The 27,952-nt window shown below is 35.6% G+C and overlaps 1 protein-coding gene across 2 annotated transcripts in view; it reads left to right on the top strand.

Moving 5' to 3' along the window:
• MNAT1 (MNAT1 component of CDK activating kinase) overlaps positions 1-27,952 on the top strand; it is a 210,015-nt gene that overhangs the window by 144,401 nt on the left and 37,662 nt on the right. Inside the window, exon 8 of one of the 2 annotated variants that reach the window (XM_059890503.1) lies at positions 7,215-26,274. The exons of the other annotated variant lie outside the window; for it this stretch is intronic. Coding sequence (XP_059746486.1) covers positions 7,215-7,371 — 157 coding nt within the window. The 3' untranslated portion in view covers positions 7,372-26,274. Of the gene's footprint in view, positions 1-7,214; positions 26,275-27,952 lie in introns of those variants that run through there. 2 annotated transcript variants of the gene reach the window in all.

Here is a 27,952-nt window from a genome sequence, read left to right on the forward strand (position 1 = left end):
TCAATTTGTTATTATGGTGTATCACATTGATTGATTTTCGTATACTGAAGAATCCTTGCATTCTTGTAATAAACCCAACTTGATCATGGTGTATGAGCTTTTTGATGTGTTTTTGAATTCTGTTTGCTAAAATTTTGTTGAGGAATTTTGCATCTGTCTTTATCAGTGATATTGGCTTGTAGTTTTCTTTTTTTGTGTTGTCTTTGTCTGGTTTTGGTGTCAGCATGCTGGTGGCCTTGTAGAATGAGGTTGGAAGTGTTCCTTTGCAATTTTTTGAAAGAGTTTTAGAAGGATAGGCATTAGCTCTTCTCTAAATGCTTGATAGAATTCTCCTGTGAAGCCATTTGGTCCTGGGCTTTTGTATTTTGGGTGGATTTTTGATCACAGCTTTAATTTCAGTGCTTGTAATTGGGTTGTTCATAATTTCTATTTCTTCCTGGTTCAGGCTTGGAAGATTGAAGTTTTCTAAGAATCTGTCCATTTCTTCCAGGTTATCCATTTAGTTGCCATATAGTTGCTCTTAATAGTCTCTTATAATCCTTTGTATTTCTGCATTGTCTATTGTAACCTCCCATTTTTCATTTCTAATTTTGTTGATTTGATTCTTCTCTTTTTTTTTTTTTTGAGTCTGGCTAAAGGTTTGTCAGTTTTGTTTATCGTCTCAAAAAACCAGCTTTTAGTTTTATTAATCTTTACTATTATTTCTTTCATTTCTTTTTCATTTATTTCTGCTTGGATTTTTATGATTTCTTTCCTTTTACTTATTTTTGGGGTTTTTTGTTCTTCTTTTTCCAGTTGTTTTAGGTGTAAGATTAGGTTGTCTAGTCAATGTTTTTCTTGCTTCTTGAGATAGGATTGTATTGCTATGAACTTCCCTCTTAGAACTGCTTTTGCTGCATCCCATAGTTTTTGAGTTGTCATGTTTTTATTGTCGTTTCTAGAAATTTTGTTTTTTTATTTCTTCAGTAACCTGTTGGTTATTTAGAAATGCGTTGTTTAATCTCCATGTGTTTGTGTTTCTTACAGTTTTTTTTTTTTTCTAATTGATATCTAGTCTCATAGTGTTGTGGTCAGAAAATATGCTTGATTTCAACTTTCTTAAATTTACTGAGGTTTGATCTGTGACCCAAGATGTGGTCTATCCTGGAGAATGTTCCAGGTGCACTTGAGAAGAAGGTGTATTCTTTTACATTTGGATGGAATGTCCTGAAGGTATCAGTGAGATCCATCTCATCGAGTACCTTTTTTCTTGATCCTATACCTGTATATTGCTTCTTCCTACTTCCTTCCTTCAAATCGCAAGTTTGTTTACTGTATCTGTGAGACTGTTTCTGCTTTGTTATGTGCATTCATTTTATGTTTTAGATTCTACATATAAATAACTGAGTTTTTGTCTTTGTCTGACTTATTTCACTAAGTATAATACTCTTTAGGTCCATCCACATTATTGCATATGGCAGGATTTCATTCTTTTTAATGGCTGAGTAATATTCCATTGTGTGTGTGTGTGTGTGTGTGTGTGTGTGTGTGTACACATACATCTTTATCCATTCATCTGTTGATGGACATTTGGGTTGCTTTATGTGAAGTAAGCTTAATCTTTGAGCAGTAAAATATTTTAATGATGTTCTGCCAATTTTCAATTGCTGTGCTACTTAGGAAGTCCTAAATCAACACAAAGCTTTATATATATATTTATTTATATTCTAATTTTTTGGTAGCTTCAATATTTACATGTAATCACAATCCATGTGGAATGTATTTTATTTGTAAGGAACAGTAAAAGAATCTTTACTCCATTTTTTTCAACTAGTAAATCAGTTGGCCCAGCATAATTTATTCATTAGTCTTTTTTTTTTCCCCTATTGATGTTTTAGATTAACATTCTAGGATTTTTGGTCCACTGACCTTTCTCTTCCATTAATCTGTATTTCAGTTATTTAAGCACATCACTTTCTTATTCATTTAAATTCATGATATGTTTTAGTATTAGTCATATATTTATTTTCTATTGCTATGCATTAAATTACCACACACTTAAGTGGCTTAAAACAGTATCCACTTTATCTTATTTATTATCAGTGTCTGCATATTATTAGTCTGGACATGGGTTACTTGGATCTTTTACTCAGATTGCATGTGGCTGTGATCAAAGTGTCAGCAGGTGCTGTGGGTCCATGTTAGTGAGATTTGGGGGTTGTCTTTCAAGCTGATTCATATTATTGGTAGAATTAGGTTTCTTGCCGATTTAGAACTCACAGTTGTTTTTCATCTTTTTCAGTGCTAGTAGGAGAAAATCTTTTTGAATCTCTTGCTTTCTTAAGGGCTCCTACCTGTTTAAGTTTGGTCTACTTAGATAATTTCCCTTTTTATTAACTCAAAATCAACCAATTTGAGACCTTAGTTACATCCCCGGAATTCCTTTTGCCATATAATATATCTAAGGATTGAAATTCATCATATCCATGAGGATAAAATCATGTAAAGGTGCACATAATGAGGTGGGAATTTGGGGGCTGTCTCAGAATTCTGCCTACCACAGTGGGGCAAGTCTTCCTTTGCTCTTTATGTTTTTCAAAGTGTTTTAGAATCTTTAAACATTTATTCTTCCAAGTTTGGCCAAAGCAAAAGAGCACCCAATAGTTCTTTCAAAATGTCTGTACATTTGAAAATTTTCATTACAGGATATTATGAACCAAGTAATATAGCAAAGCAAGCCCAAACACCTTAACAAGTAAGACATGGCCATCCTTATTACCCCGTAGATTCAACCAAGCACTACATTTTTTGGTATTTCATTTGGAATTGCTTTAAACCGACAAGTTTAAAATTTATTGAATTTTCATATATCTTACACATTTCTTGGAAATTAGTTTTTGTTATATCATACTTAGGATGCTGTAGTTAAAAATTTTTCATTATGCTTTCTAACTGGTTCTTGGTTAAATACGTTTTCATTTTGTATATAGCTGTTTTACTGAGAATTTTACTTGTTCTTTAAGGTGATGAGGTTTTCTATCTGGAAGCCAGTCATCTGGAAAAAATGCATTTTTTATTTTAAATGCTCTGTGTCTGATTTCAGTTTCATATTTTATTGCATTTGACTAGAACTTCTTAACTTGGTGTTACACATTTTGGATGACTGCAGTTTTTCTTATGTCTTGTTTTTTTGGTAAATGCTTCAAGTCTTTCATCATTAAGTATCATGTTGATTGATTAAGTGATTTTTCTTTTTTATGTTGAAATTCTTTTTAAACCATGTTGTAGAATTTCTGTTTTTTTGGTCAATGTCTTTATCTATTGACTTATTATACTTGTATTGTCAAAGGATAGATAAGAGGTATTTGTTTTGTTGGCTTTGTTTTTAATTCTGTACATTAAAGTTTATATATTAGTTTTAGAAAAATTCTCAAGGGCACCAGAAAATCAAAGAATATGGAGAAGTACAGAATTCACAAAAATTGCAATATATGTGTGTATATAGTATCACATATACTTTGTTGTAATTATGAAAGTATTACTAAATTAACTTCTTATGGCTATGACAGCAAAATGTCTTTACTATCTGTTTTTATTGGCATTTGAATTAGAAATCAAGTCACACATCTATCATGAACCTTGTGCATAAAGGTCTAGTCTGGCACTAGTCTGGTAAGTTTTAAATCTTTTTTTGCAATCATGGAAAAAAATATGTTTCTGCCTAAAGCAGTTGTCAAACAAGCTTCTTTCATCGACAGTCAGACACAAGGCAGCTGAATGAGGCTGTTTAGTCTAGAGTAAATGCTCACAAGATTATAAGGTCACTGAGGAAATGTAATTATGCAGTTGATTCCAGAATAGTCTTTTGTAGTGAGGACTTTAAGACTATTAAATCATAGTATTAATTAAATATATACTCTAAGCTCAGAAGAGCAGCAATAAATTAATAGATTATTTAGTTTAGTAATTAAATTATAACTATAAATTATTACAATGAAATATAGTTTTAATTCAGATTCATATAGGACTCTAAAAAAGGAGATTCCATTTATTATTGGAATTTTCTCAGTTTCTACCAAATCACTGTAAAATTCAGTTGACTCTGTAAATCTATATGTAATTGTCTCCATTGGGAAATGAAGCTTCATAGTATTTAGCTTATGCTATTTGAGGAACGAATTGATTATTTATCAGTTCTTTTACTTTTGTTATTCATTTGATTATTATTTGTTTGATTATGAAGCACCTCCTATGTGTCAGTTACTCTTCTAGGTACTAAGAAGACAACAGTGAACAAAACAGAGAAGACACCTGCTGTCATAAAGCTTACATTGTATTGGGATGAAGTGAACAATATAAGCACACTGATGAATTTGTCAGATGGCAGTATTTTGGAGACAAATACAGCAGGATAGAGGGATATGTAGTGACTGGTATAGAGTGCCATTTTTACATAGGTAGCAGTGGAATCTTTTTAGGGTTATATTTGAAGAGACATGAACTAAGCAAAGAAGCTAATCATGTGATATTATGAGGAAGGGCAGAGGAACTATAAGTGCAATGGCCCTGAGGTGGGCATGTGTATAAGGATGAGAAAGGAGTCCAGTGTCTGCAATAGCATGAATTGGAGAGGAGATAAGGTCGGAGTGGTAGCAGGTTTTTTATGTAAGAAGGCAGATTGAGCCTAGTTAGATCATATAGGGTTTTTTTTAGCTGATGGCTAAGACTTGGGCTTTTATTGTCAAGAAGATGAGAAGTCATAGAATTTTGAACAAAGGTGTGTCATATGACTTATATTTAGAAGGATCTGTGTAGGAGAGTGGATGGTGGATTGAAAGCAAGAAAACTTGCAACTGTCCTGGATTAAGATTGTAGGGGTTTATACTAAGATGGTAACAGTGTAATTGCAAAGAAGTGGTCAAGTTATGAATATAATTTTGATGGGATAAAATATTGAATTTTTGATGGATTGGATATGTGTGTGTGTTGGAGGGGCCGGCTGGGTGTTACAAAAAAGTTCCTCCCAAGGTTATATCTGAGGTAAAAGTTGCCATTTAAATATGATAAGGGAGATTAGGGGGAAGGGTTCTCTGAGGCAGACAGTTGTGTGAGTTGCTTTAAGTTCAGTTATTTATCAAATATTGAAAGAAAATTTGTGTCTAAAGAGCTGCAAGAACTGGGAAAAGGTCCTTAGCAGTTCTTTTTTATGGGAGAATGAACTGTCACGAGTTCACTACAGGAGAAGCCAAAGAAGAAAACTCTTCTGTGCTCATAGTCACGTCTTTGGATAGTGCGAAGCTAGGACTACGTTTTTAGTTCTTAGTACGTTTTCTCTGCTGTACCTTACAGCCAAGGCCGTCCTATGTACAGAGTTTTCAAAATATGACTGAACTTAACTTTTGTTATGCTTTTGTTGTGGTTAGTCGCCAAGTTGTACCCTTTTCTTTGTGACCCCATGGACTGCAGCACTCCAGGCCTCCCTGTGCTTTGCTATTTCCCAGAGTTTGCCCAGGTTCATGGCCCTTGAATCGGTGATGCCATCCAACCATCTCATTGTCTGCCACCCTCTTCTCTTTTTGCCTTCAACCTTTCCCAGTATCAGGATCTTTAGCAATGAATCTGTACTTTGCATCAGGTGGACATATTATTGGGGCTTCAACTTCATCATCAGTCCTTCCAATGAGTATTCAGGGTTGATTTCTTTTAGGATTGACTGGCTTTAGATTGTTTTAATTTCAGATAGTGTTTCTGAAGGCAACTGATTCAAATTATGTAGCAACTTTTCTTATTCTCAAAAAAATGAAAACAAAATTATTCTGTGCTAAGTACGAGCCAAGGTTTCAGTCTCCATTTTTTCCCCATGAGGAAAATAGCACTGAGGGCATTGTGAGCCACAGGCCTTTGAGTCGGAGCTCAGGTAAAGCTGCCTTGACAGCAGAGGTGTATAAGGGTGGGGTGGTAGGAATGGCCTGTTACAGGTACAGGCAGTAAGAGTTGCATTGTATAGAGAACTAAAAAAAAATAGACAATTAAAAGACAGTCTTTTTTTTTTTTAAGTCAATATATACTAGCAGTTCTGAACAATGTTAGATCTCAAATACTCCTTCCTGAAAATGTCTTCTTTTGGTCCATGTTCTAAACAATTGCTGTTATTACTTTTAAATTTCATAGCATGTAAGTAAGCTTCCAATGTTAGTATTAGTCTCTCAGTCACATCCAACTCTTTGCGACCACATAGATTGTCGCCCACGAGGCTCCTTTGTCCGTGGGATTCTCCAGGGAAGAATACTGGAATGGGTTGTCATTTCCTTTTCCAGGAGATCTCGATCTAGGGATCAAACCCTGCTGTCCCGCATTACAGGAAGATTCTTTACTATCTGGGCTTCCCTGGTGGCTCAGAGGCAGGGAGAGGTGGATAAGCTTCCAATGAGCACATCTTTATTTTATGTTCCTGAATAATATTGTTTTATATACAGAAGTGAAATCACAGAACTCCCAGCTTTATAGTCAGCCCCAGAACAACCCCCGCCCCGCCCCCCGCAACAAACCCACCTACATTTAGGCTCACTCAAGAGTAAGTTTGTAAGGTTTTAGAATCCTTCTGTCTCCCTTCTGGCAAAATTTCTCTTTTCAGCTCCCCTGTAGTACTAAATATTTTTGAGTTTAAGTGGTAGATTTGAAGTAAACTGTCTGATGATCATATGGATGATCATATAGATAGTCTGATGATCATATAGATAGTCTGATGATCATAAGAACTTAAGTTCTTGGGATATTTATTTGTTTTTAAAGTTTTTCGACTAGAGAACACCTGAAAGTTGCTAGAAAAAAACGCCTAAAGAAGCGAAGGCATGAACAGTATTGTAATTTCTGGAATTTATTATGAAATAGCTATTTTATGAGACTCTGTCAAATAAGAGTTTTTTCTAGCTGTTTTGATACTTGTTGCTTAAAGAAAGAAAGTTGAAATTAACAAAAAGTATTCTTCAATTTATTATGAGCATAGATAAACACATATCTGGCTTTTTGACTATTGAACATGAATATGCAAAGAATATCAGCTTTAATGAATTCACTGACAAATTTGCATAAGAGCTCAAAACAAAAAACTTTATTACATTCTTTCTTGTACTTATCAATATTTTCTTGTTTTTAAAAATTAATATAATTAATGGGTATTTTAGTCTTTTTTCTTTTTTGTTGTGTGAATTTTATTTTTATTTTAAAATTTTTAGTGGCATGCTGCTACTGCTAAGTCACTTCTGTCGAGTCCAACTCTGTGCGACCCTTGAGACGTCAGCCCACCAGGCTCCCCCGTCCCTGGGATTCTCCAGGCAAGAATACTGGAGTGGGTTGCCATTTCCTTCTCCAATGCATAAAAGTGAAAAGTGAAAGTGAAGTCGCTCAGTCATGTCCGACTCTGAGCGACCCCATAGACTGCAGCCCACCAGGCTCCTCCATCCATGGGATTTTCCAGGCAAGAGTACTGGAGTGGGGTGCCATTGCCTTCTCTATAATGTGCACAAAATCTAATAGAAGGAAAAGATCTTACTGCCTTTTCTGCATTGTTACTATTTTTCACTTCATGATTATTACAGAAAATAATGTTGTTGTATAGAGGAGTAGTTGTGATGAAAAACGATATACTGGCTATCTAATATCGTAGGTATACAGTTGCCTGATAAGAGTTGGCCCTCAGGATGGGATCCTGTGTCACATTTCTATAACACCTAATCTTGTCAATTTGGTCTTAAAACTAAATTCTCCATCACATTTCTCATCATCAACTGTGCTTGCTCAGTTGTGTCTGACTCTGCAACCCCATGAATTGTAGTCCACCAGGCTTCTCTGCCCGTGGAATTTTCCAGGCAAGAATAAGAGAGTGGGTTGCCATTTCCTTCTCCAGGGGATCTTCTCTACCCAGGGAACAAAGCTAGTGGAGGTGATGGAATTCCAGTTGAGCTATTTCAAATCCTAAAAGATGATGCTGTTAAAGTGCTATACTCAACGTGCCATCAAATTTGGAAAACTCAGCAGTGGCCACAGGACTGGAAAAGGTCAGTTTATATCCCAATCCCAAAGAAAGGCAATGCCAAAGTGTTCAAATTAACGCACAATTGCACTCATCTCACACATTAGCAAAGTAATGCTCAAAAATCTCCAAGCCGGGCTACAGCAGTACATGAACTGTGACCTTCCAGATGTTCAAGCTGGATTTACAAAAGGCAGAGAAACCAGAGATCAAATTGCCAACATCCGTCGGATTATCGAAAAAGCAAGAGAGTTCCAGAAAAACATCTATTTCTGCTTTATTGACTATGCCAAAGCCTTTGACTGTGTGGATCACAGAAGAATGTTTAAAATTCTTAAAGAGATGGGAATATCAGACCACCTTACCTGCCTCCTGAGAAATCTATATGCAGGTCAAGAAGCAACAGTTAGAACTAGACATGGAACAACAGACTGGTTCCATATCAGGAAAGGAGTATGTCAAGGCTGTATATTGTCACCTTGCTTATTTAACTTCTATGCAGAGTACATCATGTGAAATGCTGGGCTGGATGAAGCACAAGCTGAAATCAAGATTGCTGGGAGAAATATCAATAACCTCAGATATGCAGATGACACCACCCTTATGGCAGAAAGTAAAGAGGAACTAAAGAGCCTCTTGATGAAAGTGAAAAAGGGGAGTGGAAAAGTTGGCTTAAAACTCAACACTCAGAAACTAAGATCATAGCATCCGGTCCCATCACTTCATGGCACATAGATGGGGAAACAGTAGAAACAGTGACAGACTTTATTTTCTTGGGTTCCAAAATCACTGCAGATGGTAATTGTAGCCATGAAATTAAAAGACGCTTGCTCCTTGGAAGAAAAGCTATGACCAACCTAGATAGCATATTAAAAAGCAGAGACATTACTTTGCTGACAAAGGTCCACCTTGTCAAAGCTATGGTTTTTGCAGTAGTCATGAATGGCTGTGAGAGCTGGACTATAAAGAAAGCTGAGAGCTGAAAAATTGATGGTTTTGAACTGTGGTGTTGGAAAAACTCTTGAGAATCCCTTGGACTTCAAGGAGATCCCACCAGTCCATCCTAGAGGAAATCAGTCCTGAATATTCATTGGACGGACTAATGCTGAAGCTGAAACTCCATTACTTTGGCCATCTGATGTGAAGAATGGACTTTGAAAAGACCCTGATGCTGGGAAAGATTGAGGGCAGGAGAAGGGGACAACAGAGAATGAGATAGATGGATGGCATCACCGACTTGTTGAATATGAGTTTGAGCAGACTCCAGGAGTTGGTGATAGACAGGGAGGCCTGGCGTGCTGCAGTCCATGAGCTCCTTTTGGCTGTGACAGTTTCTCAGACTTTCCTTGATTTTGATGACCTTGACAGATTTGAGTAGTGGTCAGATAGTTTTCAGAATGTCTTAGTGGTTTAGTTGCTAAGTCGTATCTGAGTCTTTTGACCCCATAGACTGTAGCACGCCAGTCTCCTCTGTCCATGGGATTCTCCAGGCAAGAATACTGGAGTACATTGCTATTTCCTTCTCCAGGGAATCTTCCCAACCTAGGATTCGAACCCAGGTCTCCTGCATTGCAGGCAGATTCTTTACTGACTGAGCTATGAGGGAAGCTCATAGCTTATGTCTTAGTACATGCTATCCACATGTCTTATCACTGTTGATGTTAACCTTGATCACCTGGTTGAGGTATTATTTGTCCAGCTTTGTCCACTGTAATGTACTCTTATCCCTTCTGTCTTTATTATACTCTTTGGAAGAAAATCACTATGCACAGACTACACTTAAGGGATGGGGATTAATGCTCACTTTCCTTGAGGATGTAGTATCTATGTAAGTTATTTGGAATTCTTCAGCATTGGCGATTTGTCTCTTCTCCACCATCTGTTTGTTTATTCATTTTCCCCCTGTCCTTAAGGACTAGTGAATATTTATTTTACAGTTTGGATTATAATCCAGTTTTGACCATTTGAGATGTTTTAGTTGGCTCTGGTACCCATTTGCCTTTCTCCCATCATTGCATCTTTTTATAAGTATATCTTTACTTTTGGCACTGCAAGAAGCTTCAAGCTCCTGGTATATGTATTTCTTGATTTTGTTCTAGAAGGAACCATTTCTCTAAGAAGCCTTGGTTTCTTTTATTGGAGAATAGTATTAGAAACCAAAATGCTGGACTGGATAACTCACAAGCTGGAATCAAGATTGCAGGGAGAAATATCAACAACATCAGATATGCAAATGATACCACTTTAATGGCAGAAAGTGAAGAGGAACTAAAGAGCCTTTTGATGAAGGTGAATGGGTGAAAGAGAGTGACAAAGCTGGTTTAAAACTCAGCACTCAGAAAACAAAGATCATGACATCCAGTCCTATCACTTCATGGCAAATAGACGGGAAAAAAGTGGATAGTGTCAGATTTCATTTTCTTGAGCTCCAAAATCACTGCAGATGATGACTGCAGCCACAAAATTAAAAGACGCTTGCTCCTTGGAAGAATAGCTATGACAAACCTAGACAGTGTATTAGAAAGCAGAGATATCACTTTGTGGACAAAGGTCCATCTAGTCAAAGCTATGGTTTTTCCAGTGGTCATGTTGGATGTGAGAGTTGGATGTAAAGAAGGCTGAGTGCTGAAGAATTGATGCTTTTGAACTGTGGTTCTGGAGAAGACTCTTGAGAGTTCCTTGGACAGCTAGGAGATCAAACCAATGTCAATCCTAAAGGAAATCAATCCTGAATGTTCATTGGAAGTACTGATGCTGAAGCTCCAATACTTTGGCCACCGGATGGGAAGAGCAAACTCGTTGGAAAAGACCCTGATGCTGGGAAAGGTTGAGAGCAAGAGGAGACGGGGGCAACAGAGGATGAGATGGTTGGATGGTGTCACTGACTCAATGTACGTAAGTTTGAGCAAATTCAGGGATATGGTAAAAGACAGGGAAGCTGGTATTGCAGGCTACCTACTGTCCGTGGGGTTGCAGGGAATTGGACACAACTTAGTAACTGAACAACAATAGAAACCAGTATCTGTGCTTTAAGTGTTCCTGTGCTCCTGGGGTATCTTTGCTCATAAGATCTGCCAATATTTTGAATCAGTAGATCATTTTGGAGGGAGTTGGCTCTGTCTTAAAATACAGTCTTTTGATTCGTGAACGGAGTCTATTTTTCCATTTATTTTGGTCTTCTTTAGTTTCTTTCAATAATGTACAATTTTGGTGGGCAGGACTTGCATATATTTTGTCAGATTTACTCCTAAGTATTTTATAGTTTCTTATTATAAATGGCATTAAAATTTTTTTTCAATTTATGATTGCTTTTTTCTGGAATGAGCAGATATTTAATATATTGATTTTATAGCCTATAATATTGCAAAACTCATTAGTTGTAGTAATTTTTTGTAGTCCACTGGTTTTCTTAAAATATAAATATTCATGTCGTTTGCAACTGCTATTTTACTAGAACAGAAATATTTAGGGTTGTTGTTTTAATTTTTATTTTATCATTATGAAATGATCCTTCATTTCTGATAATACTCTTTGCTATGAAATCTGATTAGTTTGATATCAAAACAGTCATTCCATCTTCCTTTTGACTAGTGTTAACATGGTATGTTACTTGTGTTAACATGTTAAGGGGCTTTAACTGTTATTTTAAAATAATAAATATTTTCCAATTTCTTAGTTTTAAATTTAAATATAGAAAATATAAGTAGATATAACTCATCTAAATGAAATATCTTTGGGAGTCCTCAGTAATTTTTAAGAGTGTAAAGAGGTCTTAAGGCCAACAAGTTGAGAATTGATAATCTGGTTTATATATATACACACACATATATATATATATATATAAAAGATATATGGCTTTTGTAGTAATCATCTGTTTTCTCATCCATTTATTCATCAAGTGCTCATTAAGCCCAATTTATTTTTAGGAAATAAAAGTATGTAAGTCATCATTTTGTGCAACAAAGAACTGTTGATATAGAATTATGGGATAAAATGGTATGTGAGTAAATAGGATACAATGGAGTATAATATATATACTGCCATAGTGTTACTGCTTTTGGCTTAAGCAACATAGACTTTAGTGTTAAACATACCTAGTTTTAAATCCAGGCTCTGTTTCTTAGCTGCGAGAACTTGACCTTTCTGAACCTTACTTTTCTTATTTGTAAAATGAAGATGGTAATAGAATCTCTCTCTCAGGATTTTTTATTTATATAACTTAGTTTATAGCATTTAAGCTTTTGATTCCTAGGAAACATTTAATAAATATTAACTGTTATTGTTGTTTAATAGTAAAGAAGGTTTTATGTACCAATGGAGAGGGAGAGGTCACATTAGTTTTAGAGGCAAAGGAAGAATTAATGGAGGTGGATACTTGAGTGAGTCTGACTTTGGCCAACACTAGGAACTAGTTAACAGACAGAAGGAATGCAATTTAGTAGTTGGGATTACATACTGCCTCCACCTGATTAACAGTTAGTGTGGTTAATGAATATCACCAGGATGATAAATTACCAGTAGGAATAATGTCACCTGTTCCTCTTATATTTTATTAAACATAAAATGCAATAACACCAAAGTATTTAAAGCTTATTATCATATTAACTTTTTAGTAAGAGAAGAGAACATACTCTGCCTGAGTTTAATTTCTGGATTTTTCACTAATTTTAATTCCCTGGACACTTTACTAATTTCTGTGTGTCTTGATTTACTCATTTTCAAGATATGGATAATATAAGTGCCTATCTCATGGAATTGTGAGTATCAAATGAGTTAATAAATGATAAACCCTTGGAATAGTATCTGACACGTGATAAGTTCTGTATAAACATTAGCTATTTGAGTGACAAATGTTACCATTGGAGTTAACATTTTTTACTGAGAATATTGCTGATATGTAATGAACTCTGTATATATTGAACTTAAACTCATTTTAAAGTCTACGTCCAGCTTAACTTTGTTGATTGATTTTGTTTGTGTTTTCCTTATGCTGATCAAGTTGCATTTTCAGGCACGGTTAATTTTAATATAAAAACAATGTCAAATTATGTAGTCTTGGTCATTTAATTGTCTAGCATGATATATATGAAATTAATTTTTAATCTAAGTACTGTTTCTCTTTCTATAATCTCTACTTTTTATTAAGTGCAATGATTTTTTAAAGATCTGCTAAGAGTAATCATACCCTGTAGTTTGTTTTCTGTCCAAATTTATGGCAACTATAAAAATATCTAACTTACTTACATTATACCATTGAGAATTACTCACTAGTCAATTGTGTAACAGAAGTAGTAATCAAGGAGTGATTGTTAAAGGCTTAAACAGATAAAGAAGAAGTGAGATGAGTATACTAGTAGGGATTTGTCTTTATCTTTTTTTTTTGGCTTAGTGGCACTTGGAATCTGAGGTCCCTGACCAGGGATTGAACCAGCACCCTCGGCAGTGAGAGCACAGTCCTAACCACTGGACTGCCAAGGAATTCCCTTGTCATTTATCTTTTGCTTGTAGTTGTTCTAAAGAAGACTTAATGGAAATTGTTAAGTGTTTTTAGGAGGAGTTTTGAGTTTGTAAATAATAATTTTAGTAATAAGCATAGAACAAAAATTAATCACCTAGAGATTTATATTCACATTGGGGATAATACTATAAAGTGAGGGTCTTTAAAAACATCAGCAGAAATCTCTCTTTAATTATATGTTGACTTGCCCTTTAATTGGGGGTACCGTAAAGTGTATAATAGCTCATTAATTCTTCATTTCCTTGGTGAGAGCTCAGCATCACATGCTAAAATTCAGGTAACTTTTTTGAGGTATGCCCTGAAAAAGTCATATTTTCTTAAAAACCACTTTCAAGTAGAGGTAAGTCTGTCTTCTCTGAGTATGTAGTAGAAATTGTATTTCCATTTGAAGAGACTGATGTTTAAAAAAAAAAAAAGGAAAAGTACTCTGGAGATTGAGTTGTTAGGAAATTATTAGACATGTGTAGCTTGGTGACTCTTTTAACCTTTCAAATGTAAAACATGTTGGCTCTTAGGTTAAAGAACCTTGCTAATTTATAGTTATCATGTTCTATGATTGTAACTTAGGTCTGTTTTCTTTTGCTGTCCCCTTCTTAACTAAGATGTAATTCATGCTTTTAATTTCTCTGAATCCCTCTACCATGAATTTTCCAACTAAATTAAACATCATGCTTCAGAAACATTAGATTTTATACAAGCTACTAAAAATTGTCATTCACTCCTATTTTTAGAAATAAAAATTATAAACATTTATGTTTGAAAGAAAATACATGCAATTCACTCTAATGCATTAAGACAAATAAGGTTTTTCTTCTCCAGTTGTCACATGTGGCTTTAAGGGCTTCTATTAAATAAATTCTTTGAGTTTTCCTTATTATAAAGATAATGTATATTCATTATAGGAAAACTTTGAAAGCACAGTTAAAAGAAGAAAAAATTACCCATGTCTACTATTTAGTTTTTTTTTTTTCAGTATTCACAATCTCAATAAACCATAAGTGGTTTGTATTAAATATGCTCAGGAAATAATAACCAATATTTCCTATGCTTTTTTCTTAGTACTTTATTGCTAAATGTCAACTACCTTTCTCCTGGTTTGGAAGAAGTCAGTGTCACCACTCTCCAAACAAACATCCAACAAGTGAAAACTAGATGATTGGTTCTGATGGTATAGCATCAGAATATCTTCAAGGTTTACTTCTAATAATATTCAGTTATTTTAGCATTATAAGAGTGCCCAGAGTTGTCATTATTCTGGTTTGAAGGTACTGTTGCCATGTTTTTTGTTTGTTTGTTTGTTTCTCTGTATTACTGGTTTTAAATGTAAAGACATAAATCCTAAAGAGTGGGAGTGGAAAAACAGGGATGGTTTTCATTTGCTACAATTTCCTGTGAGACATGGCTCTAAACAAGTCCCATATTTACACAAGACAATATAGTTCTACATACAGTGGTGTATTCAGCACATTTTGAAATTCTTTAAACAGTCATCTGTATTTAATTCTTTCATAGTAAATGTGTTTAATAATGCTAGGTGAAATTTGAAATAATTTTAAAATAATTTTACAGTAGAAACACCAGTTAAATCAACCTTTTGGTAATAAATGTCAAAAAAAAGTTAATTATTTTTGCTGCCACTGCAAAATCAATTGTATAACTGTTCTTTTTAAACTGACTTTTATAATACATTACTAAATTCTGAATGCTACACTCCTGTAACTTGTCAGAAGCAGGTTTTGGTTAATAGATATTTTCAGTGATGTAATGGGAACTTTTGGCAGTGAGTCAGAATATAATGGACTGTGATTAATGTTTTAATAAGTACATTTCTGTTGCTCATGATGTAGAGGAAAAATGGTTTCCTGCTAGGATTGATAGGAGAATAGCAGGTGTGCATATAGTGTTTTTTAAAAAGGAGTTGAAATATTTTTCTTAGAATAGCATTAATATTTTTATATGGCTAAAATTCATTATCATATGAGATACATATGTTATTACAGATGCCAGCAGTTCATTTGGAAAAATAAAAGTAGGGGATGATTACTGATTGCCTAATTAAATCTTTTAATTTTTAGTCTTTGTATTCTTATGACACCATGAGTTGAAGTCTTTGTAGTTTGATATTCATTCTTAATATAAGCTAAGGAATCTGCTTACATTGTAGGATATATGAGTTTGCTCCATGTTTCTAAAACATGCACAGTGTTCAAAAAATTTTTTTAATTAAAAATGAGTTTACTGAAAAGTGTTATTTCTTAAGGCCATTAAGTACACAGATTGATAGTCAAATGGAATAGTGATCATGTGAGAATTCTCCACTGCAAAGGCCACAAGTTCAGCCTATGAACTCAATAAAGTTCAGAAGTTTGGAAAGTTAAACCCCAGGAGATTTTGTGTCAGCTTTGGAATCTGAGTAAGTGAAGACAAACCAGAGGAAATACTGGTGTGCCGGAATTGAGGGATTGGTTTACAGTTTTCTTGTTCTTTGATTTTTCTCAATTTAATTTTAGCAACTTATATGAAATAAGTATGCATTGTTTCTTGTAGGTAAAGTGTCCTAGGGCTCAATGGATATGTCCCATTTGGGAATAGTATATTACTACTGCAGGCAGCCTCTGCCCATGTTTATCTTTGAAATATACATAAAATTGAACATTTGTCCAACTGGGTACTTTGCTGGGAAAAAAATTCATAATTTTCATCAGGGTCTCAAAGGGATCTTGATCCCAATAAAGAATCTAGAGTAATGATTCTTAAACTTTGCCATACATCAGAGTCACTTGGAGGGTTCATTAAAACGCACATTGTTGGGCTCTACTTCCAGGGTTTTTGATTCTGTAGGGCTGGAGTACAACCCTAGAATTTTTGTTTCTGTTAATAATAAATTCCGCAGTGATGCTAATACTGTTGATTGGTGACTATACTTTGCAAACTCTGGTTTAGCCTTGGTAAATAGCCTTCTAGACCTTTTCATATTTTCATGTATAATACGTATTTTTACAAAAACACTTATGCTGTATTATGTTACCTCTTTTAACTTTATTTTGCTGTCTTTTCATATTTATCTATAGCATCATTTAAATTTTTCCATATCATTATTTAACTAGTTCTCTAATAGGCATTTAGGTAATTTTTCATATGTTATTTTTATAAATAGATTGTTGTTAAATTTGGGTGCTATCTTCCAATTATTTCATTAGCAAAATCCCTGGATTGAAGCATAGACATGATTCTGAGGCTCATTTGAGGCTAAATGACTTTGACATCTGACACTTGAACACTAATAAATATAACGGCCACCACTTTAAAAGAGACAGAAGAAGTTTTAAATTTTAAACAAAAAGCTTATTTAAGGAAACACTTTTCCTTGATTTTTCATTGATTCAATAACTTGCATCTTTTTAATGATGAAAACTTGTTTGACTGATAGATTTTTCTAAATTAAAACACATATTTCAATCTTTGTTACATTTCTAGAGATTAATAATAGCTTTAGAAATATTGGGGGAAATATCTGTCATGTTACTTTATTATATGCCACATATGCATAGTTTACAGTTTGTGCAAAAATTTATATTACTAAGTTTGTGCCAGTAACCTCCAGAGAGAGAGATTGTCCTGTAAACAACCATACTGTTATATGGAAGAGGGTCAAAAAAGCCCTGAGAGAGACAGTAGAATTAAAAGGACAGATTGGGGTCTGCTGGTAGCATGCATGGGCTTTCCAGGTAGCTCTGTGGTAAAGAGTCAGTCTGCCAATGCAGGCTGGGTTTGATCCCTGGGTCAAAAAGATCCCCTGGAGGAGGAAATGGCAGCCCACTCCAGTATTCTTGCTTGGAAGATTCCATGGGGAGCGACTGGTGGGCTACAGTCTATGCGGTCACAAAGAGTCGGACACAATTGAGCAACTGAGCACAGTACAGCACAGTAGCATGCATAGACCATTCTGTTAGAGAAGGGGAGAGATTTGAAAGAGCATGATGCCTTTGATAGAAATTTGTTCAAGTAGTTCAATCTGATTAGTGCACAGTTTGTAACAGAGATTGACAAGAAACTAATTGGGATCCAGATCACGAAGAGTCTTATTTGTCATATTAAGTACTTTGAATGATGCATGGTTTTCTCTTTTTATTTCTTTGTGTCTTAAAGCAAGGTTGAAAAACCACTGTTTTCTCTGTAACTGGACTCTAGACCATACAATTTTAGTAAGAGGAAATTTTTGAAGAACCTTTCATATGTGAATATGAAACACATATTCATATTCACATTTTAGAATATTCAGATTCACATTTTAGAAAAACACTTATGAATGCAGCAGTGTAGAGATGTATTTGAGCAGACTGAAAAAAAAAAAAAGATAGCCTAAAATAGAGACATCTAAACAGGGAGGATGGAGTTAAGAGAATGAATTCAAGAGAGATTTAAGAGATAGAATTAGTAGGATTTGGCAACAGATTGCACATGGAGAATAATAATCTAAGAAAATGTCAAGGCTTTTAGCTCAAGTGTCCGAATGACTCTGTGGTGACTTTCATAGAGTGGGGATCTCCTTCAGAGTTTTGCATGGCCTATGGAACATGACACTCAGACACAAGTCTGAGTGTGAGAGGTACGAGCATCCTGAATGACTAAGGCAGCTGCTTCAGGCTTTCTTTTTCACTGCTCACTCTGTTTGCCTTCTGTGTCAAGGGAGGCCCTGAGAGAGAAGTCAGTGGGGGACAGAGACTGCATTTATTCTGCTGCCAGAGAGTATGTGCAGCTGCCACTTCCTTCTGATTCACCACCACCACTTGCCACAGCTGTGGGTGTGGGTTGGACCCAGCAGTAGTAGGTAGATTTAAAAGCTTCTGTCATAACAAAGCCCATTGCGGAATTGAGTGCACCTTAAAATTTTGTATTTATGATGGTTCTCCAACTTTTGTCGTAGTGTCCTTTATTTTAAAAATTTGTCTGTAGAGATATATGTATATCTATGTATCCATCTATGTTGGACTTCTGTTGTTCACTTACTACACTGAACTCTTAATATTCATGATTTAGTGTCAGTGAATACTATTGCCTAAAGTCCCAACATGTGTAAAAGTATTTATACACAAATATATAAATACTGCATGCTATGCTATGCTAAGTCACTTCAGTCATGTCCGACTCTGTACGACCCCATAGACGGCAGCCCATCAGGCTCCCCCATCCCTGGGATTCTCCAGGCAAGAACACTGGAGTGGGTTGCCATTTCCTTCTCCAATGCATCAAAGTGAAAAGTGAAAGTGAAGTCGCTCAGTTGTGTATAACTCCTAGCGACCCCATGGACTGCAGCTGACCAGGCTCCTCCGTCCATGGGATTTTCCAGGCAAGAGTACTGGAGTGGGGTGCCATTGCCTTCTCTGACCAAAATGTGCAGGTACTTTCTTTTAGTATGAATTCTTTGCAACCTAATGACATTAGAAATGTATTATTACTTATCTTTAAGGAAATGATTCCTTATAAACAGGTTTTATTAAAGTCTTGCCATGTTTCTTGCGGGGGGTGGGTGTTAAATGAAGTCTAAGATTAAACTTACAAGTTAATTTCTTATTCATTAATATTTCTTAAAATATGTTTGTATTTCTTTTGGTTAAAAAGTACATTTTAAGAGAATAATATTTGGTTCATCTTTTTCCTTGCAAAAGGACTTCCCTGGTGGCTCAGATGGTAAAAGTGTCTGCCTACAACTCAGGAGACCTGGGTTTGATCCCTGGGTTAGAAAGATCCCCTGGAGAAGGAAATGGCAACCCACTCCAGTACTCTTGCCTTGAAAATTCCATGGACAGAGGAGCCTGGTAGGCTACAGTCCATGGGGTTGCAAAGAGTCTGACACGACTGAGTGACTTCACTTTTCCTTGTAAAACCTTAAATTTGACATAGGTGTTCATCATAATTTGGCTTTCATCCCAGAACTATAATTCCACTTACAATAGCATTTCATTTTAAAGAAAATGCTACCAAGTTTAGAAAATTTGGAGATTTTTTCCTCCTCTCCTTAGTGATATGGTTGAATAATGATTAATATAATTCAGGGACATATCACAGGTAGAGTGTAAATAGTATTTCAGCTATTTACTTTCATTCCTTAAATGTGACTTTCATTCTTCTACTTTCATTCTTCCCTGGTGGCTCAGACGGTTAAGTGTTTGCCTACAATGTGGGAGACCTGGGTTCGATCCCTGGGTCAGGAAGATCCTCTGGAGAAGGAAATGACAACCCACTCCAGTACTCTTGCTTGGAAAATCCCACGGACAGAGGAGCCTGGTAGGCTACAGTCCATGGGGTCGCAAAGAGTCGGACATGACTGAGAGACAAAACTTTCTTTCCCTTTTCTTTAAATGTTAAATAAACTTAATTTTACTCTTTACTTAATTTTACTTTTAAGGAGTTAGCTGTTAGTAGTATATGTATATATAACGCCCATATTTAATGTCACTTACTTAAAAATCTTAGTCTGCAATATTGACATTAATTCCCAAGGCAGTTAAGTGTATCATACAGCTGTTGTTTAACTTTTCCTATCCTGGGCTCTTGTGTTTATCATTTTTAAAGCCATGTGTCCTTAGTCATGCTCATTTCTGAATAACTAAGTATTAATGATTTTACATCATAATTTAATACGCAATGTTATAATCTATTTTCAGAAAATGATGAATATAATAATCATCTTAAGTCTTTGAAAACATATACATCACTTTGTATATACTAATAAAATACAGTATAGTTTAGAAGATGTGAGAAGGGTTTTGGGAGGTATAGTGCCTGCGTTTAGATTTCAACTGTGTTCTTATTTGGTTTATAACTCTAGTAAGTAACTTAGTCATTGAGTATCTTTGTTTTTTCCTTACAAAATAGAGATAATAAGATAGGTAGCTCCTATCTTATGCTGTTTTGAGTACAAAATGAGATAATATATGTAAGATCCAGGATACTGACTGATAGAAGATGAAAATACAATATGGAAAGTCTAATCTCTTAGAATCTTATTTCTACTGTACTGTTTTTAGATCTGTTGAGTTTTCCTAGCTTTCCTTTCTTTCCTTTTTATCCCGCCCACCGCCAGATTGATCAATTAGGTGTGTCAACTCAATGATAAATGGTTGTGTGGTCATTCTTCCTTATACTTTTGGCATTAGGTTATTGTAAGCGTTTGTATTCTAATTGTTGAAATAAAGATTTAGTTTATCTGTGAGGAAAACAACTATGGTTTTCTAATGTTTTGAAACATAGTAGCGGAGAAGTTTTGTCCTAGTGATTTCACCTTTTTTCTCTTAGAACTGTGGGAAAATGATAGATAAGAATTTGAGGAACAATGTGGAGAAAAAAAGGGGAAGGGGTATGGTAGGCTAATTCCCCACTTATTTATTGAATGACAGATTTGATTCTCAAAGGAGGAAATGATATGCTCTTTCCATTCAGTAACTGTTAACTGAAGCCTAATGCCTTGTCCATGAATTTGTTGCTTTCCCTTATTTACCTCCTCGCTCTAGTTCTGTGCTCTGGTATTCTTAGGAGAGACTCTATCCCACCCGATGGTATGGATTTGGAGCTTATATTTTCTTGAAGATTTAAGGACTACAAAAGAAGGGGTTATATTTCCTCTACCTGTAACTATTGTTCAGTTGCTCAGTCATGTCCAACTCTGCAACCCCATGGACTGCAGCGCACCAGGCTTCTTTGTCCTTCACTAATTCCTGGAGCTTGCTCAAACTCATGTCCATTGAGTCGGTGATGCCATCCAACCATCTCATCCTCTGTTGCCCCTGTCTCTTGCCCTCAATCTTGCAGCATCAGGGTCTTTTCCAGTGAGTCGACTCTTTGCATGAGGTGGCCAAAGTATTGGAGCTTCAGCTTCAGCATCAGTCCTTCTAATGAATATTCAGGGTTAATTTCCTTTAGGATTGACTGGCTTGATCTCCTTGCCATCCAGGGGACTCTCAAGAGTCATCTCCAGCACCTCAGTTCAAAAGCATCAGTTCTTCAGTGCTCAGCCTTCTTTATGGTCCAACTCTCACATCCATACATGACTGCTAGAAAAACCATAGCTTTGACTATACGGACCTTTGTTGGCTAAGTGATGTCTCTGCTTATCTTCAGTCATTTTGTTGTGTTCATTTCTTCCTTGCCTTTTCTGTCCTTTCTTTATGTAACAAAGAAATTCCTTCCATTACCTCACAGAGGGCAATATTTCCCACATTTACAGGCTCTGGGGAGGGGTCAGGGGTTTCACCTTCTTCCCTAGTTTATCAAGGATTTTATTCCAACCAAAGAGTTCAAATAAATGCAGATGGAATTTTTAACCCAAAGGAATTCTGGTTAAATTAGAATTTCTCTATGTCAGTATATTTCTATTTATTAGGTTTTATTTGTTTGTTTGTTTTTGTATTTTAAAGGATAAGAAAATTAAGACGTAAGTTTAAGGGAGGTAGTAAGGTTTGCTTAGTAGGTTCTAAACCGTCTCTATCATATATTAGTTGTATCACATTTCACAAGGGACTTAACCTCTCTAAGCCATAGTTTCCTCACATGTAAATTAAAAAATATAATACCTATTTTGTAGGGCTGTTGTGTGGAGCAAATGAGATAAGGTGTTAAAGGGCTTAGAGCAGTACTGGGCACATAATAAGGTCTTAATAAATGCTAACTGCTCTTGCTCTGTCACCACCACCACCACCTCCAAGAGCTACTGCCACACCCACAGCAATTAGATTGTCATCTTCTTTAAAGCGAAACGTGTCTGGCAAATGCTTTAATCATCTACTCATTGATACCAGCAAAATATGTGTGCCAAATAATCTTAGATTATAATATATTGAGAACATATAGTACCCATTTGGAAAATCTAAGTTGTATACTCTTCTGGCTTGTCACTTGATGTTTATTAAAGTCTTATAGTTCATCATATATATTGTAGAAATTTTAATTGAGTATTAAATGAATGTCAGAAATCATCCAGGTAAATGTTGGTTTTCTTTTTCCTTTCTTCTTTCTTCCGCCTTCCCTTTCTCTCCCTCCTCTTTCTTTTCCCTCCTCCCCCTCCTCCTTCTCTTCTTTTTTAATCCAGTTAAAAATTATTATCTTGAAGAGGGAGGCTTATTTGTGTTATGTAGATAGAGGCCACTTTCCAGGCAGGTGCCTTTTCAAAAATATTATAAATGATATCAAAATACTTTGTGTAAAGTATGAGAATGTACATATAGATTTTTGCATTGATTAAAAGTTGGCATTCCAATTCTTATTTATATTCACTTTTCATTAGTTGAAGGAAATGGAAACTATTTATATTAACTTTCCAATGTGTGTGGTTATCCCTTTTAGTCATGAGGTAGTATATCATTTTTCAGTGTTTTTAATTCATTTAACAAATATTGTGAGTTCATTATGGGTACATGATATGTTTGACATTGTGAAAAATTCTAGGATATATCAGACATGATTTCTGCTTTCAGAGTAGTATACTTATGTTAGAATACTGGGCTTCCCCAATGGTTTAGTGGGTAAAGAATCTACCTGCAATGCAGGAGATACAGACAGACATGGGGTGGTTCGAACCCTGGGTTGAGAAGTTTCCCCTGGAGGAGGAAATGGCAACCCAGTCCAGTATCCTTGCCTAAAAAATCCCATGCACACAAGAGCCTATTGACTACAGTTCATGGAGTTGCAAGTGTTGGACATAACTAAGCATGCATGACACAGCACCATGAATATACTGCTAGCTTAAGTAAGTAACTATTAGACAAAGTAGAAAATGAGGAGAACTATAAGAAAGCAGATAAAGTGTAATGTTGGAGTTCAGAGAGAGTGATGAAGAAGTGGAATTAATTTCGAGCATATTGCCAGACATGAGATTAAGCATTTATATTAATTCATTTCACAACAGCCCTACAGTGTGTAGGTAAATTATCACCAAATAATATTTGGAAATAATACTTAAACCCAGAACTGTCTGAATTCAAACTGTGTATTTATTCTATTCTCTGAAAGAGATCTAGGTAAGCTTAGAAGTTTTTCAGGAACTGCAGCTGGAAATAGAATTTTGTCATGTAAAAGTGAAGAACAACTTTCCTGTTATAGAGCATGAGCAGAGGAGGAATTAGGGGAAAGCAATAGAGCATACTCCAGTACTCTTGCCTGGAAAATCCCATGGACGGGGGGCCTGGTGGGCTGTAGTCCATGGGGTCGCTAAGAGTTGGACACAACTGAGCGACTTCACTTTCACTTTTCACTTTCACGCATTGGAGAAGGAAATGGCAACCCACTCCAGTGTTCTTGCCTTGAGAATCCCAGGGACGGGGGAGCCTAGTAGGCTGTCGTCTATGGGGTCACACAGAGTCAGACATGACTGAAGCGACTTAGCAGCAATAGAGCATACATAGCTAATAATCAGTATTGAAGCTTAGGTGCAGAATTGGTTGCAGGAAAGGAAATAGTGGAAATGACATTATTTTGTTCTTTTTTATGACTATTATTCCATTGTCTATATACTATTACCATGTCTTCTTTATCCATTTCGCTGTTGATGGACATTTAGGTTGCTTCCATGTCTTGGTTATTTGCAAATAGTCCTGCAATGAACATACTGAGTGAAGTAAATCAGACATAGCAAATCAAATATCGTGATATTGCTTATATGTGGAATCTAAAAAAAGGATACAAATGACTTATTTACAAAGCAGAAGTAGACTCACAAATGCAAAAAACAAACTCATGATTACCAGGGAATCAGGGGGAGAAGGATAAATTTGGAGATTGTGATTGACATATACACACTGCTGCTGCTAAGTCACTTCAGTCACGTCCGACTCTGTGCGACCCCATAGACAGAAGCCCACCAGGCTTCCCCGTCCCTGGGATTCTCCAGGCAAAAACACTGGAGTGGGTTGCCATTTCCTTCTCCAATGCGTGAAAGTGAAAAGTGAAAGTGAAGTCGCTCAGTTGTGTCCGACTCTGTGCGACCCCACGGACTGCTGCCTACCAGGCCCCTCCGTCCATGGGATTTTCCAGGCAAGAGTACTGGAGTGGGGTGCCATTGCCTTCTCCAATATACATACTACTCTATATAAAATAGATAAATAATAAGAACCTACTGTATAGCACAGGGATCCGTATTGAGTACTCAGTAATGGCCTATATGAGAAAGGAACCTAAGAAGAAAAAAGTGTGTATATGTATATATGTGTGTGTGTATACATATATAACTGATTCACTTTGCTGTACACCTGAAATTAACACATTATAAATCAACTATATTCCAATTTGAAAAAAAAAAGGGGGTATAGTGGAAAGTAGGTTAGAAAAACATTGGAATTAGATTGCTTCAGTTTGAAGAATTTCAACACTCACACTCTTATGACTTCCTTTCATTTTTTATTAGTACCGTTTCATATGTTTGTTTATTGAAAAAGGCTATAGACCCCTACGGCTAATGTACATATGTTGCTATCTGTCTATCTGCCTATCTGTTCTGGGTCTTAGTTGTGGCATGAGAGATTTTCCATTTTTGCTGAGGCCTGCAGGATCTTTGGTTGCAGCATATGGGATTTAGTTCTCTGACCAGAGACTGAACTTGGCCCTCTGCATTGGGAGCACAGAGTCTTAGCCACTGGACCACAGAGAAGTCCCATCACTGTTTTATAGTTTGGCGGTAAGGCATCTTTGCTTTTATTTCATATTTTTTAGTAGAATATTTAGGGAGTACAGTGAAGGAAGGAATGAATCATAGAATTTTATAGAAAAAAAAAAAAGACTTCGGGTATCACCTCCTGCAACATCCTTATTTTAGAGACAAAGAAATCGAGGCCCCAGAGGATTATAATGTACTGAAGTCATGTAGTATAATGAATTAGATTTATATTTAAAAGTAGGAACAAAGATATTAAGAATAATTTAAACTTTTTTGATCAGGATAAAAGAGAATTTTAAAAACAAGTAAGAAAGGTCAAGAAAATGTTATTATTCCCACAAAAAGTTAATCAGATTAAAGCAGGCATGCTGTCACCTGCTTTACTGGCTTATCTGGAAAGTTAATATACATACAGGTTGATAGGAGTTTTCATTCACTGATTATTTTCAGGAAGGAATCCAGGAAGAATATGTAAATTTTTAAAATTCAGTCTTCTGTTATGACCACCTTTTTGATAATTTATAAGTTTCTTCTCTGTATATGTTATAGCATGGAGGAAGAGAAGCGGTACAAAAAACAACAACCAAAAAAAAAAAAAGAATGCTATTTTTATGTTGTTTACAACTCTGTTTATTTTGATTACTTTTATTTTTTTTTCTAATTTTATTTTATTTTTAAACTTTACATAATTGTATTAGTTTTGCCAAATATCAAAATGAATCCGCCACAGGTATACATGTGTTCCCCATCCTGAACCCTCCTCCCTCCTCCCTCCCCATACCATCCCTCTGGGTCGTCCCAGTGCACTAGCCCCAAGTGCACTAGCCCCAGTGCACTAGCCCCAGTATCGTGCATCGAACCTGGACTGGCGACTCGTTTCTTACATGATATTTTACATGTTTCAATATCATTCTCCCAAATCTTCCCACCCTCTCCCTCTCCCACAGAGTCCATAAGACTGTTCTATACATCAGTGTCTCTTTTGCTGTCTCGTACACCGGGTTATTGTTACCATCTTTCTAAATTCCATATATATGTGTTAGTATACTGTATTTATGTTTTTCCTTCTGGCTTACTTCACTCTGTATAATAGGCTCCAGTTTCATCCACCTCATTAGAACTGATTCAAATGTATTCTTTTTAATGGCTGAGTAATACTCCATTGTGTATATGTACCACAGCTTTCTTATCCATTCATCTGCTGATGGACATCTAGGTTGCTTCCATGTCCTGGCTATTATAAACAGTGCTGCGATGAACATTGGGGTACACGTGTCTCTTTCCCTTCTGGTTTCCTCAGTGTGTATGCCCAGCAGTGGGATTGCTATTTTGATTACTTTTAAAATTGATTTATTTTTTAATCCAAAAGATGTAGTAGAGGATCAAAAATAGGTATCAGAACAGAAAAGGGTGAAAAAAGAAAATGTCAAATGATGAAGAAATGCCAGGAATAAGAGTACAAAGCAGCATAGGAGGAGATATGAGAGAGAGTAATATATTTCTGTATTCATAAATATTTGGCTTACAGCTGCGCTTTTTTCAAACTGTGTAGGATGCAGTGTTAGATTTGAAAGTCACTATAAAGGAGGAAATTTGCCATCAAGCTTCTTTAGTTATTTATCTGAATTCATTGACTAGATGGACTTCTGGTGAGATATCTAAAAGGATGTCCATTAAATTCAGTTATTTTCTGTATCATGAGGCTTTTCAACATTATAAAATCTTTAACAGGGTTAATATTAGAATAGGTGGTCTGAAAAGCTCAATTAGTGTGAGTTTTAGGCTTGTAATTTATTGTTTCTATTGAAATATTAAACTCTATGTATTAAGAACATAATATAACCTTCTGCCACCTAGTGTTAATATTTGAATTACTTTTTTTTTTAAGTTTCCAGGAGATGCCTGTGTTAAGTACTGGTAATTTTACAGCATTCCAGTTAAGTTTCATGTTATACAGAAGCTTTGTTTTATCTCTGGTTTTGGTGTGATTCTTTTATGTGATGTTTAGGTAATAAACAATAGTGAATTTAACAAATTAGAAATTCCTTCAATTGTACAACTGCTGTATGTCTTATCTGAAAACATTTCTTTAAGTTCTCTTTCCCCTGTGATTTAGGAAATTTAGGAAATTGTATTAATGATTGGGCAAGACGATACAACTGACTAACGTGTAGTTGTTCAAATCTTCTTTCCACGTGCCCCTAAAAGGTTTTTAAGCTAATAAAAACACTTTTAGAGGAACAGACTCATAAATGCAGTGGTTTCCGTAATTGAAATGATTATTATTAAGTTGTCTTTCTTAAAGAATCATCAGGTGAAGGGGTTCTGTGCAGTTTGGGACCATGGCAGCAGCTAGGCATCTCTTTATATTTTTTACCAGCAGATCTTTCAGATGTATAGTCACTAGGACATGGGTAAATATTGGTGCTCTTTTCCACACAGTAATCCCTACTGAAACTTTGTCATTGCTGCTTCAGAGCTCTGAATATTCATTGGTTTTTCATAACTGCAAATGCTCCAGTTTTCACTTTGTCTTGAAATTTATAATCCTATCAGTATCCTGCATTTATCTTTCTCGTTAAGTTGTTTATATTAAAGATAATTCTTTAAGATCCTAATACTAGACATATAATGTACTTATAAATGAGATGCCAGTAGTAGGTTTTTGTTAGTGATTTTAAGTGACAAATTTAATAGCCAAGTTACCCTGGGGTGCCCTAGGTGAAAAGCCTGTTTCAAAAAGTAATTCCAAGGTTTGTGCTTGTTGATCCCATAT

The sequence above is a fragment of the Bos taurus genome, chromosome 10, assembly GCF_002263795.3.
Source record: "Bos taurus isolate L1 Dominette 01449 registration number 42190680 breed Hereford chromosome 10, ARS-UCD2.0, whole genome shotgun sequence".
NCBI classification, from domain to species: Eukaryota; Metazoa; Chordata; class Mammalia; order Artiodactyla; family Bovidae; genus Bos; species Bos taurus.